Source organism: Lissotriton helveticus, chromosome 6 (genome assembly GCF_964261635.1).
Source record: "Lissotriton helveticus chromosome 6, aLisHel1.1, whole genome shotgun sequence".
Classification (NCBI taxonomy): Eukaryota; Metazoa; Chordata; class Amphibia; order Caudata; family Salamandridae; genus Lissotriton; species Lissotriton helveticus.
This window is the reverse complement of record NC_136067.1, coordinates 102,838,078-102,853,710: the sequence shown is the minus strand read 5'-3', so window position 1 is coordinate 102,853,710 and position 15,633 is coordinate 102,838,078. Positions and strand designations below refer to the sequence as shown.

Below are 15,633 nucleotides of genomic sequence, written 5' to 3'. Positions count from 1 at the left end.
ATTTTCTTCGCCTCCTGCTTCTCTGGTTCCGGCACCAGGTTAACGTATGGAGACAGGTCCCACCACATCTGCCTGTCATACCTTCCCAAGATAGCGAGGGCATGAGCAGCTCTCACAAGCAGAGCCGACATTAATGAAAACCGTTTTCCCGCATTATCCAACCTTCTGCCCTCTTTGTCTGGAGGTGTTGCAATCGGAGCAGATGGGTTCCTGGATTTCTGTTGTGCCGCCTGAGTGATAACAGAATCTGGTTTGGGATGACCCAAAAGGCAAGATGGAGCCTCAACAGGCGCCTTATATATTTTATCCCGTCTGGCCAGAACCGGCGTTACCGTCGCTGGCGTCTCCATGACCTTTAATCCTTCCTTCCAAATATGAGATACTATAGGCAGGGATCGTACAGATTTTCGATACGAGTCTTTGAAGTCGTATAAAAAACATTGTTTTCTCTTCTGTCATGGTCAGTGCAAATCTCTTAGTGGCTCTTTCCATCAAATTATGAAAACCACCAATGTCCTCCGGTGGAGAATCTACTGGTCTCTGCGGAGGAGTTGAAGGTGATGGGGCGATATAGTCATGCCATTCTGCACTTGTGTCCGCAATCTCCCCATCCTCATGATCGTCATCCGAGGTATCATGGTGTGTCGTCGGCGGTGGAGACCTAGCAGTAGGTTCCGGCACAATCTCTCTCCTACGAACCGGTATCCCTGGAATCGATCGTGGACGTGGAGTAGCCTCTAGGGCCTGTTGAGCGACTGGAGTCGCTGGGTATCTCTTCCTATAATCCTCCAATATTCCCTGGAGATCGTTCAACAAAGAGGATGGCACACTTGTCCTCTCCTCACATTGCTGTTGGCGATACCGGTGCTGTTCCTGGGGTTGTTCTTGATAACCCCCATATTTCTCCTCAGAATCCTCCTCCTGGTACTTGGCCTGCAATTGCGAAGGGCTACTGGCAATTCCATACTCATCATCTTCTTCCGAATTTTCCTCTTCCAGCAGGTGAGATGGCAGCAATGGGGAGACCTTGCTCGGAGATGTAACCTCCGGTATTATAGGTTTTTTCCAAGGCACCAACCTTTTTTCCGGTGTTTTTTCCCTCGTCGACGAGATTCCCATCGCCGTCGTCGACCAAGTCATCGTCGTCGACGCCACCGTCGACACAGTCCTCGTCGACGCCGCCGTTGACACATTCGTCGAAGTCCTCGTCGACGGTGAAACAGTCGACGATATCGCCGTCGACGGTGAAGTCGTCAACGCTGTTTTCTCACCAGCCTTAACATTATCCTTCGTCGACGATGGAGGTGTTTTTGTCGTCGTCGATGGTCCCTTTTTTGTCGACGGTCCCGTCGACGGAGCTGAAACAGTACCCTTCTCCTCAGAAGGCGTAGAAGAAGACCGTTTGATGGTAATCTTGATCTTCTGAGGTGACTGTGGTGGATCGGAGGTGGATTTTCCTCCTTTCACCTCACCAGCAGAACCCTTCTTCCCCTTAGTAGAGACTGAAGAGATTTTGAGGGACTGTGACCTGAAGACCCTGGTGTGGTCTTTTTTGGGGCCTTCTCAGGTCTTTCCCCTGAGGAATGTGTCTGAGATCTACTTCTCTTCCAAGATCTCTTAGACGCCACAGATTCCTCCTCACTCTCACTTGAGAGTATTTCCTTCCTGGCTTTGACCTTCTGAAGCCAGATCAGCAGCCTAACCTCACGATCTCTCAAGGTCTTATTTTAAAAGGTACGACATACCTTACAATCTGCTGCCTTATGGTCTGGATAGAGACAGTAGATGCAGTCCTTGTGGGGGTCATCTGTATAAAGCCTCTTCTTAGAGCAGGTGGAACAAGCTCTAAATAATCCTTTTTTCTCCTTCTCAGACATGGTAGCTGAAAAACCTCAAATCTAAGTCAAAATACTGTAGAAGTAAAGAATTTGAGCAGAGCTCAAAGGAGACTCCCTAGGGGGTATTAGCAGAGCCTGACGCCGCCGTTAGGGGAACGGCACCAGGCGAACTTGCAGCATTTCCCGCGCCCGGAGGCGCATTTCCACCGTCGAGCGCCAGCAGACTACCGCTCCCAGCAGCCCCGGAGATGGCGTGTGACATCATCCCGCGCCCGGAGGCGCCATAAGAGCATCGAGCGTCTCACGCGTCGCGGGACGCGCGCGGGCGGCGCCGGACGAAGCCCGGACTAAGGGCGGACAGTCTGTGACAGTCCGGGACTGGCCGAGGCTGGGCTGGGCCCCCCCCCTGATTTCTACCGGCGAGGTATTTTGTTGCACTAAGTGAGAACTCTCTCACCGATTCTACATTGGAACTGTGACTGCCTTGCCTCATATTGTATATGAAGGATTTTTATTACTTTTATTACTGCTGATTTTCTTAACTCAGCTTGGTTGTAGTCCATGTAAGCTTTGTCTCCTTGATATTATCTTTCCGTATACCTAGTTGGTCATTTTTGTTCTTTTAATACACAATGTCGAAACAAAAGGCTCCTAAAAATCCTCTAGCAACAGCCACCATGGACAATTATCTTGTGAAAGTGGTCAGCCAAATTAATAAGGAGCGAAGGATGTCGCTAGGGAAGGAGAATTTCCCTATCAACTGTTCTACCCTCCCTGATCCTGCTCCTAATATTATAGCACTTACGGATGATCACCCAGATCCTGTCAACCTTGATATCTCGATAGAAACCATAGCCCAACCTGAAATTGGTCTAGATATTTCTGCTGTTCCATCCGGATCCCCCAGTGTATCGCCTGCCCATAATACACCGGCACCTAGAGCATTAAGAGCCTGCAGGAAAGCACCCACTACACGTGGGGGGTACCGTACTCGCAATAAAAAAAAGAGGTGAGACTGTATTAAAAATTTCTCCCGGGTTGAAGATTTGACTAGTAAGAATGCCCCACCCTATATGAACTCTGAACAGTTTGATCTTTTAATAAGCATTATTGATTCTAAGGTTTATAAGATCATTAAACCCTTGGTGGACAAGTTGGATCAGCTTTCATCTGAAGTAAATAGACTAGGGGGGTTGCTTGACGCGCATATAGCTCTGGTTGGAAAGTCTAGGCCTATCAATGTGGACCCAGGCCTTTCTATATTACCTGTAAATCCACCGATTAGGGGTGGAATAGTTAAAGAAGCAGCAATGTCGGCATCATTTTCTACAAACCCACCTCCCATTCCTCTCCAGAGTAAGCCAGCAGTTAATGAGGGGGGTCCACCGAAACCAACTAGACGAAAACGTCCTGTGAATCTACCTCCAGCCTGTGCTCCTTATGTGGCCGTTTTGACCAACGTCCCTTTTTATGAGACTGATCCAATTAGACCCCAACTTGAATCTCATGATTCACTAAAAAATAAAACGGTCTCTTGGCTACACAATAACTGTGGCTTTCCAATTGCTTATTCAGACCTAATTTTAACCACCAGAAGGGTTGATTGGATAGGTACGTCTAACAAAACATGTAGGGGTGGTTGTGTTATCGTCAATTTTAAACACCCCCAACATGCGGCCACAGCTTTGCTAAGGGCTGGATCCTTAATCCCCGGGGATGACAAAATAAGTGTACGTCCTCTTGGTTGCTTTTGTAGTCATTTAATTAAAGACTCTCTCACCCCCCCACCCCCCCAACCAGGAAATAGAAACCCCTGGTTTAACCACTCTTTGGGATCCGGGATCCCTGTCCAGAACAGATTACAGGCACTAAGCTCTCTGGACTCCAATGATTGACTCGTCGGGACAGGGGTTGGTGTCTCGTGCCAGTTGATTACTGCCCAGGTCCCCGATGCGTGTGTTTTACCGCCTGACACCGATCCAAATATGGTTGAGACCAAAAGTAAAGAAAGTTGTATTGGCTCTGGAGCAACAGGGAACAGTACCAATGAGGTAGCTGTAGGTAATCGTGTCCCTCTGAATAATACCAGCGCTAATGTATTTAACGGCATCTCTATTGTAAGCTGGAATGTTGCTGGGCTAAAATCCAAACAGGACACTTTGAGCTAGAGGGATTTTATAAACACTCATGACATTTTGTGTTTCCAGGAAACTTGGTGTCAGGAGGAGGTACATTTTGAGGGGTTCGTAATGTTTAACTTACAGGCTGTTAGCTCTGGAGCAGGGAGAGCAAAAGGAGGTCTTTTAATTTTGGTGTCGATTAACAAAAACATCAGGATTGTGAAATATTTAAATGTGGGACCTAATGTGCAGTTATTGTGGCTCCGCAATGATCAAGGTCGACACGTCCTCCTAATTAACTACTATAACAATATCTTCGATGATAGTAGGATATCTGTTGTAAAAAATGTAGCCAGTGCTATTGATGACTTAATTGACCAATGTAATATTTCTTTTGATTTTATATGGTTAGGAGATTTTAAAATTTCTTTATGCGAATTGACCTTTCAGAAAGCTTGTGGGATTGTTAATATTGCTGGTGTTGTAGACCTCCACTTCAGGCATAATAGCTATGGAGAAATCCTGTATACATGTATTAGTAATTATGATCTCGAAATTTTGGATTTTGGCAAAGATGTTAATGGGGTGATTATCTCTACTTTTAAAAACTGGAGGACAAGCTCGGTGATAGATCATGTTATTGTGTCATCGAGTATTACCCCCTTCTGTGAAACCCCCAGGATCGTAGTTACATCTTTGAGTGATCATAACTATATTGTTCTAGACTGTATGCTATGGAGTGAGAGTCCTGTAGCTGTGGCCCATACTATCACCAACGTAGAACCCCACAGACCCAATGGTGTTAGAGTTAAATGGGTTGGGGACAGAGCAGATGAGTCAATAGGTTACATCGTTTGATTGTTTAACTGACATCACCCTAATTCTCGAAAATAACTCTGGGTCCGAATGTGTTTTAACTGCTTTTAAAAATATTAATTTATCAATTGATGCAAGGTTTACCAGACCAATTAGAGATAAAAGTAGCCATGGACAAGGTTGGTTTGACCACACTTGTACCAGGCTACTAACAGAGCTAAAGAAGGCCTTGGCCATAAAACCTAGGAACACTACCTTAATAATCGAACGAAGAGCAGAATATCAATTCGCATAAAAAAAAAAGAAAAAGAGAGTTACAGCAGGAAGCATGGGAATTACTAAACCAAGCTGCAGAAATTCACAATAATACTTTATTCTGGGCTACGGTTAATTCCCCCTTCCTCAGAGACGATAATACCCCTGTATTGAGCTCTAATGTTTCTAGTGATTGTTGGGTAACTCATTTTTCTAACATTTTTGGCTCAGATTGTGGTCCAGCTACCACACGATGTAATTGGCCCATACTACCTTTAAATTTTACTGTGGCCGAGGTCGAGATAGGAATTTGTGCAAGCAAGGGGGGGAAGGCCCAAGGACCCGATGGGGTCCCAATAGACGTTTATAAGGCAGTCCCGGAGATCTGGAGCCCCCTCCTTGCAAATGTGTTTACTGCAGCTGTTTGCACTGAAGCTCCGACCACATGGGGGGAATCTATTATCCCTATTTTTAAAAAAGGCAATCGGTCTGAAGCAAAGAATTATCGCCCCATTTCCCTTTTGGACTCCTCTATAAAGGTGATGAGCAGAGTCATGTTAGCCAGGCTCGAGGAGTGGGTTGAAGATAAGGCAATTTTGTCCGAAAGTCAGTTTGGTTTTAGGAAAGGTAGGGGCACTTTGGACCAGTGTTTGAATCTTGATCTCGTAACTGGGAAATATGTAGACGCTAAAGGTGGCGCTTTATATTTATGCTTTGCTGACCTAAGCAGCGCCTTTGATATGGTTGATCATGGAATTTTGTGGCCCATTTTGCTGCGGATGGGCGCCGCCGAGGGTATTATTTTCTTCCTTGCTAGGCTGTACACCAAAACTTGCAAACCTGTGTGCGTTTTGGAACCAAGGGAGAATGTACCCCCAAATTTGACGTACGACGCGGCATTAGACAAGGCTGTGTTTTAGCTCCATTATTGTTTATTTTATTTATCAATGAAATTGACGAAATTTTAAAAGGTGTTCAAGCAGACGCTCCTAGGTTAAAAGACGTATCATTGCCGGTGTTATTATATGCTGATGACGCCGTGCTTCTTTCTAGGACCCCGCTGGGTCTGCAAAGATTGATGGATAGATTTTCTCTGTTTATTAGGGACAGGAAACTACTCATCAATAAGGACAAGACGCATATTATGACCTGTGGGGTTAAAAATAAGAAACCTACTGCCTTTTTCATTGATGGTAATAAGGTGCAATTAGTCGATTCCTTCTGTTATCTTGGAATAACCTTTTCCCATGATAGAAAGTGGTCTAATGAATTTAATAATGTCAGTAATAAAATGGCGAAAAGTGCCCATGGTATTTTTAAATTCGCGGCAAAAATTGGGGACAGACGAACAAGAGATATGCTGCAAATTTATCAAGCGAGATGCGCTAGCATCGCATTATATAGGGCGGCTATTTGGGGTAATAGTAGTGCCCATAAATTACAGCTTGAGGAAAATTCCTTTTTAAAGAAACGTCTGCCCTCATCAGCCGCCACTGCATTGACCCATCGGGACTTGACATTAACTATTTGAATAATCTTTTAGCTTTAAGACCATTAATACTATGGCGCTCCATCTGGCTCCAGGAGGAAAAGACCTTAAATAGATCTATAATTGCTGATTGTCTCTCACTGAACATGTATAAGAAAATCCCGTGGATAAAATATGTTACAGATTGTTATTCACAAATATTTAATCTCAATGTTTTGGCCGACCCTAAGGTTGCACCGACTATACCGAAATCCGATATGAAAGCAATCTTTTTGGAAAATATGGCAAAGAAGAGGGCTTCGTCGTGTCGGTCCATGACAACTGTTTCCTTTTGCTGTAAATGCTCCCTCACTGAAGGCTTTCCGGATTATCTTGTGCTGGTAACGAGGCCTTCACACAAGTTTGTCTTAACTAGGCTCAGGTTCGGAATTGCCCATGAGTTAGTGTCTCAGCCTAACATTAAGCAACACCCTAAAGGACCGTGTCCGTGTGATGGCACATCAAAACAGAGCACTCTGCACTTTTTACTAATATGTAAATTGTACTTGAACCATCGAATTTTGTACCTTAAGCCTTTATTTGTTAAATATGGGGTACGCACAGTGGATGAGGCAATGAGTTATTTTTAACGACGTCTGCTGATATTTGTTTTTATACTGTTATTTTTTTAAATCAAATCTATCAGTCTACGTAACAGCATGATATTTTAGTACATTGGTCTGTATTGTATTCTTTTTTACTAAATTCGAATGATTTCTGTATATGTATTTTTTTACGTGCTTTTATGGTCAATTCTTTTGTACCGAATAAAGCTTCATGAACTGAACTGACTCCCTAGCACAACGTGCCGTAGAAAAATTTGAGGGGCAGAAGGTTCTCTCAGGAGTGTTCTAGAGGGTGAGGAGCTCTGATTGGTTCAGGGAAAAGTTTGGGCCTTTTTACATAACAAAGGCTATGTGTTGCAAAAGGGAAATGGGCCTAGGACTCTTTTCAGTTTGCTATACTACTAAGCACTGCTTTTTTATATACCGGAGACTCCCGTCTCGACGACGGGGAATGATCCAGGCATGTGAATCTATGAAAGTTCCAATACTGGAGTAAATTAGTATTAGCGATGTCAAGAGCGCAGTCGATAATTTCGGACACAGCTTGTTCACCTTCCAATGCAATTGTCCTTGCCTCTTGCCGACGGTCTTCAGGAATGAGGGCTATAAACTGACAAATCCGTCCACATCTGGCGGTCATATCGTGCTAAGATTGCCAGGGAATTTGCTGCTTTGATAGATGATGCAGCATTAGTAGAACATTTTTTTCCAATTAGATCCAATCTTCTACCATTCTTATCAGGCGGAGTTGAAATTGGGGCGGCCGGATTCTTTGATCTCTGCTGAGCAGCTTGGGATACGACTGAATCCGGGTGTGGATTACCTATAAGGCAAGACGGAGTATCTGGAAGTGCTCGGCATTTCAATCCGTGGAAGCACCGCTGGTATGGAGGCAGGCGTTTTCATTATTTTAAGACCCTCGATCCAAATCAGGTCTATAGTTGGAATCGCTCTTGTTATTTTTCTATAACCCTCTTTAAAGTCATGTAGAAAACAATCAGATTGTTTAATAGTGACAGGCAATTCGAATCTTGTTGCAGCCCGTTGCATGATGTTGTGAAAGCCGCCGATATCCTCAGGAGGAGAATCAGATGGCTGAGGGATAGGAGGTGAAGGCATGGGAATGATTTAGTCATCCCAGGGGTCTCCATCACCAATGTTGTCGGGTAATTCACCTTCCTCCCTTCCTTCCTCGTCCGAGGATGAAGTATCTTGGGGCCCGTGTGGTGCTGTGCCAGAGGGCTGCCTTGGTGAAGTAGGAACTTCCGCCGGTGGTAGTGGTACTGGTATTACCGCCGGTGAGGGAGGTACAACAGGAATAGTCGGCTCAGGAGGAAACCTTTGCCGATAATCAGCCAACATGGCCTGTAGGTCTTGAATCAAAGAAGGAGGAAGATGACTTTGACTTACTTGATGTGGGAGCTTTTTTGGGGTGTCTGTGATAAGGTGTAGATAGATCCTCCTGATAAAAATGCTCTTGGTAATCTTCGTCATCGTCCTCATCCTGGCATTTTTTTGTGATTCTGAGGGATGGTGTGCAATGCCAAAAGGACCTTCATGTTCCTCATCAGACTCATCAACTTCCACATACATCTCCAAAATATGAGATGGCAATAATGGAGAAATATTGCTATAGTCTGGTCTGTGGTAGGTTCTCAACTGGAAGTGAGTGTAGGAAATCGGCGTAGTCTGAGATACAGGTGGGAACGCTGATAACCAACCTTTCATCGATGGACTTTTCGTCATCAAAGGGCTCTTTGTCGTCAACGGGGTCGCCGTAGCCAACGGTGTTGTATACGAGTGGGTTGTCGACGGTGTTGTCGTCGACAATCTTCGTTGACATGGTCGTCGATGGGGTCGACTGTCGTCGTCGACGGGCTCTTCGTCGATGGAACGGTCATCGACTGGCTCTTCATCGACGGTAGTGTCAACATCATCTTCGTCGACGAGCTCTTCGTCTACGGTATTCGTTACATCGACATCATCGTCGATGGAGGTTTTGCTGAGGAACTTTTAGTAGACGATTCTTTAGTCACAGAAGATCTTTTTGACGTAGATATTTTAGAAGACACAATAGGTGAAGTAATAGCCATGGTGGAGACCGTAGTTGAGGAAATAGAAGCAGCAGAGGTCACAGATACCGTATGAGAAGACACCAGAGAGAGAGTCTTGACCTAGGCTTTACTCATGGTTCTGGAAGTTGAAGGCCTGGAGGTTGAAGGCCTGGAGGTCTCAGACGACTGAGACAAGGCTGATCCAGAAGGAGAAATAGGAGATCTCCTTGACTGGTCAGAAGCTCCATGAGAGGATTTGTGGTTCTTCCTTCCCTCCGACGAAGGGCTGTCACGAGATCTAGCTCTCTTGCTAGATGTTGAGGCCTTGTCATCTTCCTCAGCTGAAGAGGATTTCAGCCATAAAAGAACTCTTGCATCCCTGTCTCTGATGGTTTTGGCAGGAAAGGTACGACATATTCTACAATCCTTAACAACATGGTTAGGATGTAGACAGTAGATGCAGTCCTTGTGCTGATAATCTACATGGACCCTCTTTTTATCACAGGTCCTGCAGGCTCTAAAGAGAGCTTTGTCTGAGATCTTGAAGGAAAAATGAAGAAAACTGAGTAGGCACTCAGGGAGACTCCCTTCCACACGACGTGCGGAGAAAATATGAGAACTGCCTCTGCTGGGAACGTTCTAGAGGGTGCTGGCAGCTGATTGGTGGACCTATTTTTTTGGTTCTTTTCATATATTGAGGTAGATAGGCTACTAAGTTTTGGCCCTTCTGGGCCTCGTCTTTTTAGCCTACGACAGTTCTTACTAAGGCACTGCTTTTGTATATATATTTTTACAGTGGGACTCCCGCCTCGGCGACAGGGAATGATTCAGGCATGTGAATCTATGAAAGATACCCCAATACTGGATAACTAAAGTAATGACAGTATTTTTCTGTTATTCTAATGCTGAGGCACTTCACAATAAAGACATTTCTGTATACTCTGTGCTAGACAAATAAAATTAAAATAACACGCATTCAGCATAGTCGGGTGTTTCATCCTGAGTTGCAACCTCAGATGAATTTTGCGGGGATTTTACTGCCACAAAGAAACCTTGACTAACTGCATATTTTGCTTGACGTCTGTACTTATTGACGGCCATTGGAATACAAAGAGAACAACTACATTTTCCAAATTTCCTGGAAGGCTGAGGTTGGGGCATTGGTAAGGACTATAGAAATACATCCAATACATATGTAGGTCGAGTGTCAGGAATAGCACTCACTCAAACCCTACTGACAGCAAACAAACTGGGCTTCACAACTGTTAACGTGGTAGGCTCAGAGAACATGAGGAGGATGTTAGCGGATACATTTTCATTAATTGGTTACCACTATCTTTCTGAGAAGTGTTAACTTGAATCAACTAAGATCCAGGTGTTTCCAATCAGTCTGGAAGAGTGAAAAGGCAGAATATCAAAATAATGTGCGTGCGTACTCACTCATACACACACAGGCATATATATAAACCCCTTCATAAAAACCTTTTATCCCTCAAAAGTATCATTCAAGTTAAACTAGAAAGATTTTAGGGCAAACCTGATTGGATTGCTTGCAATCTCCGTCTTTGTCTGCTGGTTTCTTCAGAATTGACTTAGTGGGAACAGAATTAAGTTCTTTGTTCAGGTCCACCAGTTCTTGCTTCTTTCTGGCACGTTCCAGTTCTTTAAATGTTGGGCTTAAACTTTTACTCCTCTGGCGGCTCTTGCTTCTGTGATGGCTCTTGCTCCTGTGGCGGCTCTTGCTTCTATTGCGGCTCTTGTCTCGGTTTGTGCTCCTTCCTCTGTTTGGACTCCGGCTTCTGTTTCTATTAGTACTTCTGCCTCTATCCGGACTCCGGCTTCTGACTCGATTTGTACTTCTTCCCCTGTTTGGACTACGGCTTCTGGCCCGATTTGTACTTCTGCCCCTGTTTGGACTTTTTCCTCTGCTTCTGCTTCGGGGCCTGTTTCTACTTCTGCCCCTGTCTCTGCTCTGGCTCCGGTCTCTATTTCTACTCCTAGCACGGTTTCTACTCTGGCTCCGGTCTCTAATATGCCCCTTTTTTCTGTCCAGGCTCTTTCTTCTTCTCTTTCTTCTAGTACCAGTGGTGCTACTATTGTTGCTACTGCTGCTGCGATTACTACTACTACTACTACTACTACTACTGCTGCTGCTGCTACTACTACTGGTGCTAGTTCTTCTCTTTCTGGACTTCTGTATTTTCAATTCAGCGGCCTGGTGATCACTGGCCAGATGCCACTCGTCCTTTTCATGTGGCTGTTTATGATCTAAGTCTACATCATGTTGGGAGTGATCTGCATCTCTGGCAGGAGTCTTTGGGGGGTCACCAAGGGGCGAGTCACCTGGGTAGTGGCAGGATGCGATATCTGCAATGACTTCATCTTGATAAATTCTCAAGTTAGGGGTCGATGGTGGCCCCTCTTTACCAACATCTCTGTAAAAAATAAAGAAAAGCATCTATTATATTTGCCAATACATGCACAGCTATTCTTTAAATCCATTACCAATTATATGCATGAGACGTCCGTGCCAATATTAACACATCAGGTCCATAACATTTGCATAAGAAAAGCGGACTCAACGTTTCTGCCTGAAGTCAAATTTTCTGCTCTCCTTGGGGAGGATGTGAATAGTCTCCAACAAAGAAATTTGAGAAGCATCCCATTATTAAATAATTAAGAAACGTGCTTGGATTTACACCAGTCTCAGAGTACACATCTCTGCCCTGCACAAAGTAGTTTCATAAGAACTGGTTCCTTACTCGCAACCCTGGACATACTGGACTCGTTACCCCCGAGTCCACCTGGTAGTACCATCTTATCAGGGTGGGATGAGGTCTGCTATGATGAAGCATGACACAACTGGTATATGAAAGACACACAATTGATGGACGGAATGCAGAACAAATCAAAACATTCACCCCCAGTCAAGAGATCTGGGTTAAACACATAATTATTTTGCTCATCATGCGACCCCAGTTTAGACCTGCACATATGCAAATCAGTCTTGACCCTGTGCCTCATGGGAACAGTCCAGCCGGAACTGCCAAGCCAGGTTCTCCCTGGACAGGAAACAAGCATCCTAGGACCAGTTTCGGGATTTTGACCCTCTTCAGACAGGAAAGCTTGATTCCAGCAGTACAGTGAGCCCAGGACCCACGTTTGGGCATACCTGGCGCACTTAGGGGAAGAAAGCAAAAGACACACAATTGATGGACGGAATGCAGAACAAATCAAAACATTCACCCCCAGTGAAGAGATCTGGGTTAAATCCATCATTCTTTTGCTAGAATGGACTGGACTGTTCCCATGAGGCACAGGGTCAAGACTGATTTGCATATGGCTGGGTTGTAACTGGAATGGCATGCTGAGCAAAAAAACTATAGATTTAGGCCCAGATTTCTGTACTGGGGTGAAGAAAACAAGTTACTTACCTGTAACTGTAGTTCTCAAGTATTGGAAGCTTTCATAGATTCACATGCCTGAATCATTCCCCGTCGTCGAGACGGGAGTCTCTGGTACATAAAAAAGCAATGCTTAGTAGTATAGCAAACTGAAAAGAGGCCTAGGCCCATTTCCCTTTTGCAAACCATAACCCTTGTTATGTAAAAGAGACCAAACCTTTCCCTGAACCAATCAGAGCGCCTCACCCTCTAGAACCCTCCTGAGAGAACCTTTTGCTCCTCAGATTTTCGCGCACTTGTGCATAAAACACTCCTCGTGCTAAATCCAAGGTGAGCCTCTCAGGGGAGGAGGGTGGGTTGCATGTGAATCTATGAAAGCTTCCAATACTGGAGAACTAAAGTTACAGGTAAGTAACTTGTTTTCTTACTCCAGTATTGGAGCTTTCATAGATTCACATGCCTGAATCAGAATAGCGAACAGTGACATAATAAAACACATATTTTCTCTTTTTTCCATAGTTATTGAATACAGCATTATCCTGTACATAGCTAGTTAGAATTCTGCATATTAATTACTGCAGGAACACCACTAAACATAGCAACAGAAAAAATGTGCATTTGTAATCAAGAGAAAAGGATGGAGGGATGTAAAGAGGGCTCACCGTTATTGGATGATGTTTCTCAGCACCGCTTCTCCCACAGTCACATCTGTATCTGCGGCTGCTTCCAAGCAGTAGTGCCTGGTGAAGGTGTGCGCAGATCTTTAGGTCGCTGCCCTGCAGATATCCTGGATCAGCACTCCTGCAAATAACGCAGTGGAGGTGGACACTGCTCTCGTTGAATGGGCACGAACTCGTGCGTCCAGAGGTTTTCCTGCAGCTTGGTGACAATATACTATCGCACTGGAAATCCACCTGGCAATCCCTCGTTTCGATAAAGGGAAGCCTTTCCTGGGTGAGCTGAAAGTGACAAAAAGCTGTGAAGACTTGCGAAAGTGTTTAGTCTCTTGTAAATAGAATTTGAGATATCGTTGGACTTCCAGCGACTGTAAAACTCTTTCTACTGCTGTTGTTGGTTGAGGAAAGAAACATTTCAGAACCAATGGCTCATTCAAATGAGTCAGTTGGTACTTTTGGGATACATTTTGGATTAGTTCTAAGAATCATCCTGTCCTCTTTAATTCCAAAAAAGAGTCTTGAATTGTGGGAGCTTGCAGTTCCCCTACTCGTCTCGCTGAAGTTAGAGCGATGAGAAGCGCCACCTTCCACGATAGGAATTTGAGATCTGCCCTGTGTATCGTCTCGAAAGGCTGCTTCATTAATTGTGAAAGGACTATGTTCAGACACCAAAGAGGTGGAGGAGGCTTTATTGGAGGAAAAACTCTGAACAATCCCTTCCTGAACTGTTTAACAATTCTTGCCGACCATAAGGATGGTGCAGAGGCAGTCCTTCTGTAGCATGATATTGCAGCTAAATGTACTTTTATAGATGCGTGAGCTAATCCCCACTTAGCCAAAAGCAAGATGTATGGGATAATCTCATGAGGTGCCGAATTCAAAGGATGAATTTTACTTCGACACCAGAGAGAGAATCTCTTCCACTTCATTCTGTAGGTTTTGTTCGTACTATCCGTCCTTGCCTTTGAGAGGATGTCTTTACATTCTTCTGAGATATTTAGATGCTGAAACTCACAGTGCTCAGGAGATAGGCCGCTAAGCGCAAGGATTTTGGGTCCGGATGGAGCACTTGTCCCTGGGACATTGTCAGAAGCGATGGTATTGGTTGGAGGCGAATCGGATGGACCTCCGATAGCAGCAGAAGCTCTGTGAACAAGTGTTGTCTGGACCACCATGGGGCTATCAGGATCAATCTGCACGGTTCTTTCTTGATCTTCACAAGCACTCGCGGCAGGAGGGGAATCGGAGGAAAAGCGTAGGCCAAGACGCCAGACCATGCCATCGAAAACTCATTCCCCCGAGATCCCCCTTGGGGAAGCCAGCTTGCGAAGAACCGGCATTTGTTGTTCTCCGCTGTTACGAAGAGGTCCACTGTCGGTTCTCCCCATCTTCGAAAAATGTTGTTCAGGAGCCCCTGGTCTAACTCCCACTCGTGGCAGGATGACTTGAGCCTGCTGACAGTATCCACCTTGATGTCTTGATGTCCTGGGAGATGTTCTGCTGTTATGGATATCCCGTGCCGTAGTGCCCATTCCCATATCTCCTGGGCTTCTTGAGAGAGATCTTGTTTCTCCCTGCTTGTGTAAGTAGTGCATTGCAGTTGTGTTGTCCGTTCTTATCAACACTGATGACCCTATTATCCTTGGTAGGAAAGCTAGTAATGCGAAGCGGACTGCTGTGAATTCCAGTAAGTTTATGTGTAGTTGTTGCTCGTGCAACTTCCAGCGACCGCTGACTTGAAGGAGCGCTCCCCATCCTTCTAGGGACGCATCTGTAGTCACTATCAATGGGGCTGGCATAGTAAGGAATGAAAGACCCTGCGAGACATTCTGTTTTTGGGTCCACTATGTTGCTGCACGAACCATGACCGGTGTTACTTGGACTACATCCTCGAAGGATCCCTCCGCTTGACGCCATTGCAGATCCAGTTGCTCTTGCAACAGGCGTATTCTTAGCCTGCAGTGAGGTACGAGGGGAATGCAAGATGACATTGTTCCCAGTAATGACTTGTACTTGCGTACTGAAAGACACTTTCTTTTTCTAAAGTCTAGGAAAAGAGACAATTTTCAGATGTCTTTCTTTGGAGGGGAACGCCTTGTTCCTCTCTGTATCTAGTATTGCCCCCAAAAAGGTGATCTGTTTTGTTGGTTGAAGGGATGATTTTTCTTCGTGTAGAGTCAGACCTAGTTTGGTAAACAACTCTACGGAAGCCTCTGTTGACGCTAGGGCTAATGCTTCTGATGGTGCCTTGACTAACCAGTCATCGAGGTAAGGAAATACCTGGTGTTTTTGTTTCCTTAGAACAGCAGCCACTGGAGCCAGCCATTTCGTGAACACTCTTGGGGCTGATTTCAGGCCGAACGGCAGTACCTTGA

At 45.0% G+C, this 15,633-nt stretch overlaps 1 protein-coding gene across 1 annotated transcript in view; it reads right to left on the bottom strand.

The window, feature by feature from the left end:
* Positions 1 to 15,633, bottom strand: part of LOC144762288 (uncharacterized) — a 373,848-nt gene that overhangs the window by 207,452 nt on the left and 150,763 nt on the right. The window contains exon 3 of the mRNA XM_078647428.1: positions 10,715 to 11,612. Coding sequence (XP_078503554.1) covers positions 10,715 to 11,612 — 898 coding nt within the window. The remainder of the gene's footprint in view (positions 1 to 10,714; positions 11,613 to 15,633) is intronic.